Below are 13,899 nucleotides of genomic sequence, written 5' to 3' on the forward strand. Positions count from 1 at the left end.
TTTGTCCAAGGTGGTTTAATTGCAAAGGATCTCATTAGAATACTGTTCCTTTTCTTTTGTAAAGTAGACCTGCATCACACTTGTTCCCCTTCTTCATTGCCAAGGGTCCATCAATATCATTATGTTCCATTTGCAGATTAAAGATGTTAATAATTGAAGGAACAGAGAACTTGTTTTAAAGTTTTTGACTAAAAATGACCCTGATGCCCTGTTTCTTCTTCTGCCTTCTGAATCCAGAATTACTTAAAAAGGAAAAAAGGGATTATGATCTCAAGTGAAGGATGTAGGAAAAAAGTAACTGCTAAATAATCTTTATGCCAAATAATAATTAAAGATTCATTGAAAAGTCATTATAGCTCATATCTTCAGGCACCTGGGAAGCCTCAGCACATCCTCTTCCCCAATTTAACTGTGTTTAGGAAACATAAGATTAGTTGATTAACATAAAATTCTTTCAGTGATGTGATTCTGCTTCCTCCCCACCCCCAAGACTTCTGTTAGGGGACATTGACAAACAGAGCATAAGGTGCCCCTCCCTTTCCACCAACACCACCTCCAAATCCTTTCTTATAGATAGGAAGGAAGCAGAATAAAGGTTAAGTGACTAGTTGAAATTTCCCCTTTTTTCATTATGTGTTGGAATTTGGAAATAAGAGGAGAGGAGAGCTGACTTTTTATCAGCAGAATAAACAGGTTGATATATATATATATATATATATATATATACGTGATTTTCAAAGGAAGGTCGACTTGACCAAAAATATCTTTCCAGTCTCACACCTGGTCTTCTTCTTAGCAATATACATAATGAAAAGGCATTGAATCTAAGACACCGTAGAGGTCACGCAGTCTCTCTGTACTTCACCAAGTAAATAATCTTTGACAAGGAAATCATCTATGAGTGAAATTGGTTCTACTAGGACTAACACCCCACTCCCAAACCCCCTTTATAGATGAAGAAACCAGTTAAAATAGATAGGGAAATTTGCCTGAAATCAGGATGATACTATGAAAAATGAGATTAAAACAAGAAATGCAGAATCTCTGGAAGAAAAGGAGCTTCAGAATCTATCTAGTCTCAACCATCCCTAACCAGCAACCAATGGCCATCTCCCACAAATGGCCATTCAGTCTTTTTTAAAGGTCTCAAGTAAGAATGGGCATTTGTGGGAGATGGCCATTAATTGTTGGTCAGGGATGGCTTGTCATATATATGGAGAAGTGAAGGAGAAAGGAATGAGCATTGATTAGGTACCTATTATGAATCAAGCCCTGTGTTATTACAGATGTGATCTCTGATTCTCACAACAAGGTGGGGGGTGCTATTCATAGCCTTAAAAACAGGTTAAATGATTTGCCCAGGGTCATTCCAACTAGTAAATATCTGGGATCATATTTGAACTTAAGCTTTCCTGACTCTTGGCCCAGCACTCTATCAATTGCATCACCAGTTGCTTCTACATGCTACTGTAATTTGCAACTAAGTACAGATAGAAAACTGAATGCAAAAGGGGAAAAATATGAAAAAAATTCTAGAGGGCTAGACTAGATCCTGATTGCAAAGATATTTAAATATAAACAAAAGAACTTACAGTTCCATCCTAGAAACATTTGGGAACTATTGATTTCTTGAGAAGAGGAGAGCTATGACCTATGCTTAAGGAATATCAACTTGACAGGCATGTAGAAGATGGATTGGGAGGGTACTGGGGACAGGCATGGGATTAGGAAGACAATTTAAAAGACTATAACAATAATTCAGGTGAGAAGTAAAAATAACCTGATATGAGGGAGAGATTGAGTGACCTGAAAAGGAGATAAGGATACAGATGCAACAGGTCTATAGATGTAACTTGTTGCATATGGGAAATGTCAGAGAGGGAAATGTCAAACATTGGGTGATTGGCAGGATAACCTCCATAAAACCAAGCAAGTTAAAAAGAGGGAAGGATTTGAGTAGAAAGATGAGTTCTGCTTTGAAAAGGTTGAAGATGCCCATGGGACCTCCAGTTGGAAATGACTAGTAAGCAGTTCTAGAATGAATTCAAGGGAGTCAGGAAGAGCTTCCCAAATTAATTTTTTAGTTCTGTAGTTGAGCCATGCTGTCTGTCTTGCTGTAGCTCCTCAGAAGAACATGCTTCCACTTAAGTATATCTCCACCTCCTGGATATGTAAAGGGCAGAATTGAATTCTGTTCCATTTTTGCCACAAAATGGTGGGATAAGGCAGGATCAGTTGTGATGGTAGATACTACAACAACAGTATGAGAATTGTTGAGGGGATTGTAGAGCACAAATCCATGACTCTTAGTGATCCTTCTCTAGATGTTCACTCATCATCCCCTTGATAATATGTGGTAAATTTTGCCACAAAATCAAATTCAAGTTCAAAACCTATAGTTGTAGAGTCTACTCTCTTCCTACCCTTTTGCAGTTCTTTTTAAATCTTTGTGATTTTTCAGAGTTCATTGATAGTAGCTCAACAGTTACATTCACCAATTCTTTCAGTATTTTTTAGGATAATTTGTCTGAGTTTGATGACCTGAAATCATAGAGGACTGAAAAATATTCTCTTAGTATCTAGTTATTTGTCATGGATTTCAATTATCCAATAACCATTCATATACATATACATATACATATACATATACATATACATATACATATACATATACATATACATATACATATACATATATATATACATATACATATACATATACATATACATATACATATACATATACATATTGGTTTTCCTGTCCAAAATTTTATTTACAAAGAGATAACAGAAGTAAAATTATAATTAATTCTTGCTTCCTTTAAATGTCCATTATCATTTCCCTGTGCCTGAGTAGCATTTCTTTTCCTTCTTTGATTCTTCCCTTTAAAAAAAAAGTAACATTGTGCCACCTGGCCATACCTACAATTATTACTATTATTTTTTTTAATTTTAATTTTTTTCTCTCCCCTTTATCGCTCAAGCAAGTCTATATTTTGTGGGGGGGGTGTTCTGTTTACTCTTAAGCAAGAATATTTTATTAATGTATAAAAAATATTATTTGTATTTGTAAAAAAAAAAAGCAACAAAACAACAATTTTTAAAAAGGTTTATTTACCAATTTATTCTGTACTTTAAAGTTCCTGACAATGTTCTTATAGAACTAAGCTATGTTTTTTTCATTCATTCTTTATGACCTACCCTGATTGTCAGACTGGTAGATATATTTTTAAAAGCCTAAGTTATGAATAGTTTCTCATTTTCTTTTTTTTTTTTTTTTTTTGCAAGGCAGTGGGGTTAAGTGGCTTGCCCAAGGCCACATGGCTAGGTAATTATTAAGTGTCTCAGACTGGATTTGAACCCAGATACTCCTGACTCCAGGGCCGGTGCTTTATCCACTGCACCACCTAGCTGCCCCTAGTTTCTCATTTTCTTAAGAATTTCATTCTTCAGAATTTCTCATCTTTCCTGTATTGATTTCCCTTCTCTAATTTTGTTGATAGCATCATGTCCACCTTTTAGCTTAATCCTTTGAAATTTTTTCTCAAAAAAATTAGAGTGTATGTCAAACTACTCTTGTCTTTCTTTTCCTTCCCCTTCCCATATTCTAAGATGGAGTGACCACTTCACCATCAAAGATCCATCATTTCCATTCCAGTATTCAATTTCTAGAGAAAATCAGAAGTTCTGAACAGTTATATTATTTCTCACATTACAAGATTTTTTTGACATGTTTTTTCCAGATCTATGATCTTTTACATATCTCTGTGTATCCTGCCTTCAAAATTAATATGTTTTGCTTATAGAGAGAACTTATATTCTTTTAACATTTTTGCTTTTTATTTTTTTACTTTAATTTACTTAATCTTCTGTATACTTGTATTGTCAATTAGTTGTTATGCCTTTTGTATCTTTGAAGGAATTTGCCACAAGGGATTCAAGATTTTTCCAGTTTGCCAATTATTCCTGCTATGCAGGTTATAAATTTTACTTTCATGATTCTTATTCTTTATTGAATCATTTGGTAAATTTCTGTAGGGGATCCACATTCTTTTGGAAATGTACACAATTTATTTTCCTTTGTTTTGGAATTCTATATTTCTACCTCTTCCACATAATGTAGGGGAGGAGCAGAGTTGAGGTCTTTTCTACCACAAAATGATGGTTTAATTGTGCTGCCCTACCAAAATGTAGGATTGATGTAGGAGGGAATACTGACTGAATGCATTAGAGTTTAGAGATTAGCCTTTTCAGCTGCTAATCCATCAGACTGTTACTTCATTGATATTCTTAGTCTTAGCCTATCCAGGCATTTTTTGATTTTATCTTTTGTACATCATTCTTATTTTGGGGAGTCTTCCTTTTTTCTTCCCCATCTCTTAAACTTTTGATTCAAGATATTCTCTTCTGATATTTTTTCTTCCTTTTTTTAAAAAAAATATCAAGTCCTTTTTTTATTTTTTAAAAAGAACACTTCATTTGATAAGACAGCATGGAGAATAAATAGATTTCTTTGACTACTCATATTCTCTTTGGATAGGGAAATCATCCTACATTTTGTAAAAGAAATTACTAGACTGTGGTAAAATAACAAGAATCATGATGTCAATATAGGTAACTGTAAATTCTCCTTGCTGACATTTCTTACAGGAATGCAGATCTTTAGTCTTCTGCCTCTCTTTTTGGCAGCCTCCAAAGCTAACTCTAATGGTGAACTATTTTGGCAAAAATTACTGTTGGCTCATCAGTCAAGATCTCTTAAATCCCAAGTTAGGAAAAGAATTCCTTTGGGCTATGGTTTATGCTTTCTCTTACCTTCTTTAAAATGCAAATACTTTCTCTACTCCTCATATTATGAATGAATTTATGGAATAGGATGACAAGAATGAAGAACTAGCATGAGGTCAGGAGGCTTAGCAGTGAAGAATATATTAAAAGGGGAAAGAAGAATAGAAAAGGGAGGGGCAATATGACAAGTACAGCTTACTTCAGAGTAGACTAGAGGGGCCAGCCTTGAAATCAAGGAAACATTTTCAGGGGATTGGACAAACTCAAAAGTTCTGAACTTGAGATCTTTCTTTTTTTTTCCACAGAAAGATAAAGCAACAACCACATCAAAAGCAAGCTGGAAGCAAAGATCTGGCTCTATCATAGGAAAATATGTGGATGGAAAAGGTATCCCTAGATGGTAAGCACCATGTTTGAAGATGGAGGAACCCTGGTCCCAGTCACATAACTTCAATGGGCCTCAGTGTTTTTCATGGGAAAAATGATGAAGTTGAAATAAATACCTGGTTTTATATAGTGGAAAAATGCGATATTTTAGGGTAGAAGACCAGGGTTCATAATTTAATTTTGTACTTTACTAGCTCTGTAAGTTTGGGCAATCCATTTAAACACTTTGGAGTTCATATAAAAATGGAGGAAGCCAGACTAAATGAATTAATCCTAAAAACACCTTCTATCTAGAAATCAATGGTCCTACTTTTCTTCCAACCTTATAAAGCTATGTTTCATACCCTTCAAAGCCTACTTGAGGCTTTTTGAGGGCAAATATTCTGCCATTTTTGAATTGAATTAACTATTCTAGGTCTTAGTGTTTTCAGATGTAAAATGGGAATAATAATGCCTTTCCCACATTGACCAAAGAGTTGATGAGGCAAATCAATTAATATATATATATATATATATATATATATGCTTTTGTAACTGTGAATATAAGCTATAATTAAGATATACTAACTTAAAATACATGTTATATTTTATATGTAAGCTAAGAAACTTTGTCATTATTATTGTGATAGACTGGTCCTCTAGTGGCATGATACTATATTTACCACTTGCAAAATTTTGCAAAATTTTCTTCTGATCTTCAATGCTATTGTCCACTCAGTATTATGTGACTGTGATATTCAGAGTGGAGAGGTGGTTAGCAGAAATAACTGGCTTCATGAGTAAATAGGTATCCATGATGGTGTTGCATAGAATTTCTACTGCTACTTCCTTCTATTGTAGAGGAGTTCCTCAATCCCTAAGCTAATGTCTAGCCATGTTTTTTTTATAACTATATGCCATTTTATGTCCTGAAGAAGAAAATAAATGAAGAACAAGGCAACTAAATGGGGGAATAGATGCAATACAATATGATAAAAATTTATCAACTTTCTACTATATGTTAATAGTGCTGAGTACTGGGGATACAAATAAAAAAATGTAGTCCCTTCAAGGAGCTTACAGACTAATGGGGGAAAGAAAAGGCAAAACCTACTCTGAACAGGGGGATGATGATAATGGGGGAGTCAAAGTCAAGCAAAGCATCTGGTGGTAAAAAAGAGATTGCTAGGATTTTGAGCCCTCTCTAAAGGGGAAGCTATGGGAGGAGATTTTTCTCTACCTTTCATCCCTCCAATGAAAGGCAGAGGCAATTAAATGTGTCAATGAAGTGTGAGTAACAAAGCTGAAGAAATCTCCATGAGGATGAGTTTCTTAGGGATGAGTTTGTCCTAGGGATGAGATTGTGAATGGAGAATAAAGATAATACAAGTATCAAAACCAAGTAGCTAATGAAAAAAAGATATGGGGAATGGAAAAAGAAAATGGAAATAAGGACAGGAAAGGAAAAAAGGTAGAAAACAGGGTAGAGAAGCTTGGGGGTCCAGGGAGGAGGAAAGATATAGAAGAGAAGAGATTAATAATAGTATTTTCTTGATCTGAAGAGAGCCCTCCCCCAAAAGAATTTGGCTTGCATAAAACCTGCCTGCAACCTATAATCAATATTCTTTTTCAGTACTTTAAAAAATCCATAAAGATCTTATCATTTGAAGTACAGTTTCTGTTTAGATCAATGTGGTAGCATACCTTTGTTGTTTGTTCATCCTTTGTTTTTGAGGAAGACCAATGATATCACAAAGGTGCTATCTTGATTTGCTCCTGAATTAAATATCAGTGAGGCAGAGCTGTTCAAAGTTATCAACCTCACTGTCTTCTAGCATCAGAACAACAGTATATAATCAACATCACCAGCACCAGCATTTATATAGTATTTTAAGATGTTAAATGCTGTACAATCATTTTATTTTATTCTCACACCAACCATAAGAGGGATGTGATATATAATTATCTCCATTTTATAGGTAAGGAAACTGAAGCAGATGTTGAACTGAGGCAGACATGAACTTACCTCACAATACAAGTTGTGAGGATCAATGATAAATCACTATAAAGTGCTTACTTAAGCACAGTGTCTGGAACATCATAATTATTAGCTATTATTATTATTATTAATTTTATTATTGTCCAGTGTTGCTTAGCTAGTAAGCATCTTGAGATTTGAACACATTTGAACACATCTTCCTGACTCCAAGCTCAGTACACAGTGTGGTTGATAGACTTGAACAAGCACCAATTCACACCAGAGGACCAAAGATCAAAGTCTGATTCTGCTTACGTTCTTAACTTCAGAAAAATCACTTAATCTCTCCAAGCTTCAATTTCCTGGTCAATAGAATGAAGGAGTGGAACTCTCTGCTCTCTAAGGAGTCTTTTACCCCTAAACTCTGTGATCTCAGCAATTATAACAATAAGATAATGGTCCTGTGCAATGTATGCGGACCAGAGATATCATCTCTCTTTTACAGAAAAGCCTTTAGTTACTTGCTCAGGATTGCAAAGCTTAAGCAGAATGTGAAACTAAAGTCTAGCCCAGTGGAGTGGAAAATGACCCAGATTTGGAGTCAGAAGATTTCGATTTGAAACTTGTCTCTGTTATTTACTAGCTATCTGGCCTTGGGTTAAATGCCTTCATTTCTCTAAGCCAGTTTCTTCATCTGTAAAATGTAAGAATTGAACTCGAATTGTAAGGTCCCTTCCAGTTTTAAATCTAAATGAACCCATATGAACCCTAACTTTTTACAAGAAAGGGAAAAAGTCAAAGAAACAAAGCAGATTAGAAAGTGCTCTTGATTGAAGCTACATCATCTGTCAAACAAAAGAATGTGTTCAATCATTACAGGGAGGGCAGAGGAAAGGAGGAGGTTCATTAAATTAAGCATAAGGAATCTCCAATTCTTAACTTCTTGAAAGTGAGAGCAAGGCAAGGGCATGACAGATAATTCCAGTGAGTCATATTTAATTAACTCAAAGGTAACCTATTTTACAGCTAGTGAGATTCAGTGTGATTGAACTTGATTCCCTGAAGGTTGCCTCTTTTGCTTATCCACAAAGGAAGTCAACCAATGACATTTTTTTTTTGGTCAAAGCTTTTTTCTCAGCTACATAGTGAAGTGAAAAACAAAGTGAAATACAGGGAGCTAAAAAGGAAAGATCTAGCTTAAATGCTCTAAATTATGGAAATCATCCAGTGTGGAGCCAGCCTAATGGAGTAGAATTCTAAACTCCTAGAATCCAGAGCATTGGATTCGCATTCCAACTTTCCACTAACTGGTTGTGTGATGCAGGACATATCATTTCATCTCTCAGGGCCTCAGTTTTTTCACTTGGAAAATGAGAGGGGATTATTATACAACACAATAAACATTTCCTGAGTGCCTAATTTGAGCAAGGCAGTGTACAAAGCTCAATATTTCAGAAGTTGTTTGTTGGAAGCAGCCTCAAAGGTCATTGAATCTAACCTGTGCCTGAACAGTAATCCTATTTGTAACAATCCCAATAAGTCATCACTTGTACCTTCACTTTGAGACCTCCAAGGAAGACAAACCAGATACCATCACTTTGGGCAACTCTAATTGTTAGGAAATTTTTCCTTTTGTCTAATGAAAATCTATCAGAAAGATAGATTTCCCCCATTGTTCCTAATTCTTTCCTCGGAGACTAAGTAAGAAAATTTAATTTTTCTTCTATGGAACTGTCTTTCAAACACTTGAACTGCTATTGGGTCCCTAGTCTACTCCCCACTCCTTAGTTTTCTCTTCTTCAAGTTAAACATATTTAATAACTCAAAATTTTCATTATTAAAAGTTTTAAATTGCATTTTTCCTAAGGTAAAGGTTTTTAACCTGGGGCCCACAGATCCAAACCCTTGGGTAAATTTCAGAAGAATTCACAAACTTACATGATTAAAAAAAATTACATCACAATAATAATCATAATAGCATTTAAATAGTGCTTTAATATTTAAAAATAATTTTACAATACTTCATTTTCTCCTCTCAACAATCCTGGGAAGGAAATACTATTATTTTCCCTCATTTTACATATGAAGAAACTGAGGCAGACAGAGGTTAAGTGATTTACCTAGGGTCACACAGCTAATAAATGTATAAGGCTAGATTTGACCTCAGGTCTTCCTTACTCCAGGTCTATCTACTCTGCTAGATTGGTGTCTGACATCTTTATTTTCACTAACCTCAACTGGAATTTAATATGCTATTCAATTAAGAATATAGAACACAGGGGCGACTAGGTGGCATAGTAGATAAAGCACCGGCCCTGAAGTCAGGAGTACCTGGGTTCAAATCCTGTCTCAGACACTTAATAATTACCTAGCTGTGTGGCCTTGGGCAAGCTACTTAACCCCATTTGCCTTGCAAAAAACCTAAAAAAAAAAAAAAAAGAATATAGAGCACAAAATGTATTCTGAGGAAGGCTCCATAGACTTCACCAGACTGCTAAATGGATCCATCTCATACACACACACACACACACACACACACACACACACACACAAATACTCCATGTTCTTTCCAGTTATCACATACTATGAATATTATTCTATGAAAACACAACTGTAAAGTAAGGATGATGCAATAGGGACCTCACTCATCCTGCCCATATATTATGACTTTGAACCAATTATCTTTGGTCCAATACTAATTGACTGTGAAGAAAAAACTGACATGTTCTCAATGGTAAGTATTGAGTCATTACATGCCCCTCTCACACATGTCCACATACCTAAACTACAACATAGGGAAGATCAAATACTGCCAATTACTGTGATGGATATTGTAAAGAAGATCACAATCTCTCCATGCCTTATTTTTCATAAATTGCCATGAAAAAAAGAAAAAGATAAAGTCACCACTTGGAAACTTTCTGAAGACAAACCTCTCCAAACTTAGTAAACCTGTCTAAAGGAAGAGGCTATGACCACTCAGAACCTTTGCAAAGGTCTTGATAGGACCCAGAAGAACTTATGTTCTGTTGGCATAGCCTTCAAGAACCCAAGATCAACACAACAACCCAACTCACAACAGTATGAGACAGTTTACAGCAAGGGTCAATTAGTGAGAATAATGAATCTTGTAAAGTGATTATGTGCTTTCCTATTCTTATTTTTGAAATTATGATTATGTAAAATGTGATAATTGACCCCAGTTCAATGGAAATACAGAGTTCAGATTAGAAAAATACCACTTAAGGATTCATTATTCTCATTGATCAGAACCTAATTGCTTAGAGGAAGAAAAAATAATCAGTCCATACTTTTGATTTCATCCACACATGGAGCTGCCAAATGAGGAAATTATCTCTACCACTACAGAACAATCAAGAACCAAAGTTATGCAGGGTCACAAAGTCAGTGTCAGAGGTGGGACTTTAAGCTAGGTCATCTCTCTTTGAGGCTATGCCACATTGCCTTTTTTAAATTTTTTTTTTTTTTGCCATATTGCCTTTTAAGATCTCCATTGGATACTTAAACCTTTTGAGACACCAATGAATTGAAATGCATTTCTCAGTGAGGTGATACAGCTAGGGCTGCACCTTAGTGTTTCTAACCTTAGACATGGAATCAGGAAGGCCTGAGTTCAAATATGACCTCAGATACTTACCAGCTGTGTGACCCTTAAGTCACTTAATATCTGTGTGTATCATTTTCTTGTGTAGAAAATGGAGATAATGATTACACTTAGCCCATAGGATTATTGTGAGAATCAAATGAAGGTATTTCAGAAGTGCTTGGTACCCTTAAAAGTATTAAATAAAGGCTAACTATTTATTATTATTATTATTATTATTATTATTTCCTTCATATCTACTGTTCCTCCTATAAGAGCTTGTCTGAATGAAAGATGAATAGAAATTAATGTTTAGAAGCAAGAAGGAACAATTGGAAATTCATTAATTAGAATATTAATAATTGAATTGTCAGATGTTTTGAAAGAGAGATGAATGAAAAGCCTGAGAGACAGAGCTTCTGGATATTTAATAATCAATATACTAATTAAACTAGTTGATAATCAATAAATTGACAGGTCAGTGGTTTCTCCAGATAACCAAAGGTACCTAATGATGACACTGAATGCCTTAAATATTTTTTTTAATCAGAGAATGCCTTGACAAGAGAAATCAATCTTGATTAGTAAACATTTAATGAGAGGGTGGGAATATCAATGAGGAAGTGAACTAAAAGTCTTTTAACTCCTACTGCTGAAATTATAGCTTGATTATGAGACTCATTATAACTGCTATCTGGACAGAGGAATTTATCTCTACCTAGACCACTCTGGTTGGTTTTCTACTCCTAATTTTCAATGGGGGTGAAGAGAGAGAGAGTACAAGGGAATAGCTCAATGCTTTGGTTTTGGAATTTACCTAGATTAGATTCTGTTTTCACTTTAAACAGAGATAAGTTCTTCTCATTGAATGGGAGGAGTATGTTTTTTGGATATTTGGGCAATCTTCTCTATCAGTAAAGTCTTTCAGAAATTCCTTTCTAGTCTATAGGAGCTGATCCCTGGTTGAGGAAAAAGGAAAAGGAAAAACCTAGAAATGAATTTAATAACTGGTTATTAATATAATAAAAAATAATCACTTCTCCCTTTCCCCCCTTTGATTCTTTTGAGAGACAGTTTCCTCAATGAATCACTAATTGATATGAAAAATGTTTCAGCAAGAGTTTTTAACTACGTGCTTATGGTGATTAAATGTGAAGGGAAGAGGAAGTCACTGGGTATAGCTCCCTTTGGCAAACAGAGCTTATAGAAAAGGGCACATAGAGAAGAGGTAAGTGGTAAAAAAGTAAAACTGTTGATTTCAAAGGTCCATTATATCTTAAGCTTCTGATACCTTATCTCATCCAATTGTCTGGTTCCTGAAAACATCTCTTGATGCAGTTCTCTGATCCTCTAGGGATTTTCCTTCTAATTCTGAAATTAGGCTTCAGAAAAACTTCTAGTGTATTTCTTTCTCCATCAAAATGTCTTATGAAAATAGCTCTTAATATAATTTTAATTTTAATTTGTCAGTTACCACCAGATAGGTAGTGAAAGCAAGTTCAAATCTTATGTCTCTGCTTTTAGAAAGTTGTAGACTCAATTTTTTTATATTTGGCATATAATAGATATTATCTATTTATTTAAACAAGATTTTAACCAAAATGCAAATTTTCACTTTAGCTATTCATTTCATTATTTACTCTAATTCTTTTATTTTAGCTGTTCATTCTCTCCTCAGGAGGATGAAATCCTGCTAAAGAACTAATAATAGAACTCTTTTCATAAGAAGCTAACTTCCTATACAAGAATAGATTCATTTAAAAGTTGCCAAATTAACTTCAATTGTAACAAAATGTTCTGAGATGGGATTTATAAATACATTGAGTAATCAATTTCAAAACAGTGAATGTCAAATAAATTATTTGTAATAAAACATTTTCAATTATTAGTCATGTTCAAATGAATAACACCAAGCAAAACTGGATAACTCTTTAAAGCAACACAAGATAGACCACAAACCATTCTTTTAAGATGATTGTGCCTAAATTCTTTTCATTAACACAGAACAGAAAACAATTATGTTATTAACCTCACTAAATCATAGTTATTTACATCATTTTCTATTTATCCCCAAACCTTTGTGAGTTATTAAAGCATCTTATCCTCTACAAGAATATATAGCTAGTAGATGACAAGGAAAAATACATATCAACTTAGCTGTTTAGAATATAGAAAGGCCTAAAATTCTAGGCTAAGTTGTTCAAATCTTATGCCTCCATCGTATGATAGTTGCTCAAATGTGCTCTAGTATTAACCTATAAGATAAAGATTTTAATATTGTATTTAAGTGATCACCTTACATAATTTCAGAAAATTTTCATAGTTATACAATAAGGGATAATGGTCTTCTATCTTGATGTCAATTCCAGGCTAGAGTCCTATAGATAACCAGCTGCATTGGCCCTGGCTTAAATGGTGGTGTATTTTCCACTTGAGAGGAAATATTGGAAAAATCGGGGTACTAATTCATTGTTGGTGGAATTGTGAATGATTCAACTGTTTTGGAGATCAATCTGGAATTATGCCAAAAGAGTTATTAATATCCAAAGATGACTGGGGTGGGAAGGAAAAGAACCCAAATGTTCTAAAATGTTAGCTCTTTTGTGGTAGCAAAGAATTGAAAATTGCAGGGATGCCCATCAATTAGGGAATGGATGAATAAGTTTCAGTATTGATTATTAATGAACACTACTGTGCTATTAGAAATGATGAGCACAATGATTTTAGAAAAACATAGACTTGAATGAAATAAGGAAGAGTGAAGTGAGCAGAACCTATACTATTTTAAGAACATCTTTGAGCAAATAAATTATTTGACTATTATAAATATGTAAATTAACTATAAAGGACATCTGAAGAAAGACAAATCTCTCTATATAGTGAAAGAACCGATAAATAGAAATATGTATAGAATAATTATATATATATATATATATACACCTATTTGGGTCTAGTGGTAGACATTTCTAGAGTAGAGGAGGAAAGAAAAAAGAAATTTACATTATACTTTTGTTTTAAATTTCAAATGAATATCAAATTGTGCATAGTAGATTTGCAGTTTCATGTATAATCATCTGTTTTTGTACTGTTATGAAAATCCTTGGTTTATTCCTTAAATTACAAAGAAATATAACACTGGGGAAACCAAGTCAGGAAAATCCTA

At 34.2% G+C, this 13,899-nt stretch overlaps 1 protein-coding gene across 11 annotated transcripts in view; it reads left to right on the top strand.

Annotated features, from left to right (window-relative positions):
* CRACR2A (calcium release activated channel regulator 2A) overlaps positions 1-13,899 on the top strand; it is a 209,110-nt gene that overhangs the window by 143,739 nt on the left and 51,472 nt on the right. For all 11 annotated transcript variants that reach the window (XM_074194635.1, XM_074194634.1, XM_074194626.1 and 8 more), the window contains one exon: positions 5,094-5,188. In XM_074194635.1, coding sequence (XP_074050736.1) covers positions 5,094-5,188 — 95 coding nt within the window. The remainder of the gene's footprint in view (positions 1-5,093; positions 5,189-13,899) is intronic.

The sequence above is a fragment of the Macrotis lagotis genome, chromosome 7 (genome assembly GCF_037893015.1).
Source record: "Macrotis lagotis isolate mMagLag1 chromosome 7, bilby.v1.9.chrom.fasta, whole genome shotgun sequence".
Lineage (NCBI taxonomy): Eukaryota > Metazoa > Chordata > Mammalia > Peramelemorphia > Peramelidae > Macrotis > Macrotis lagotis.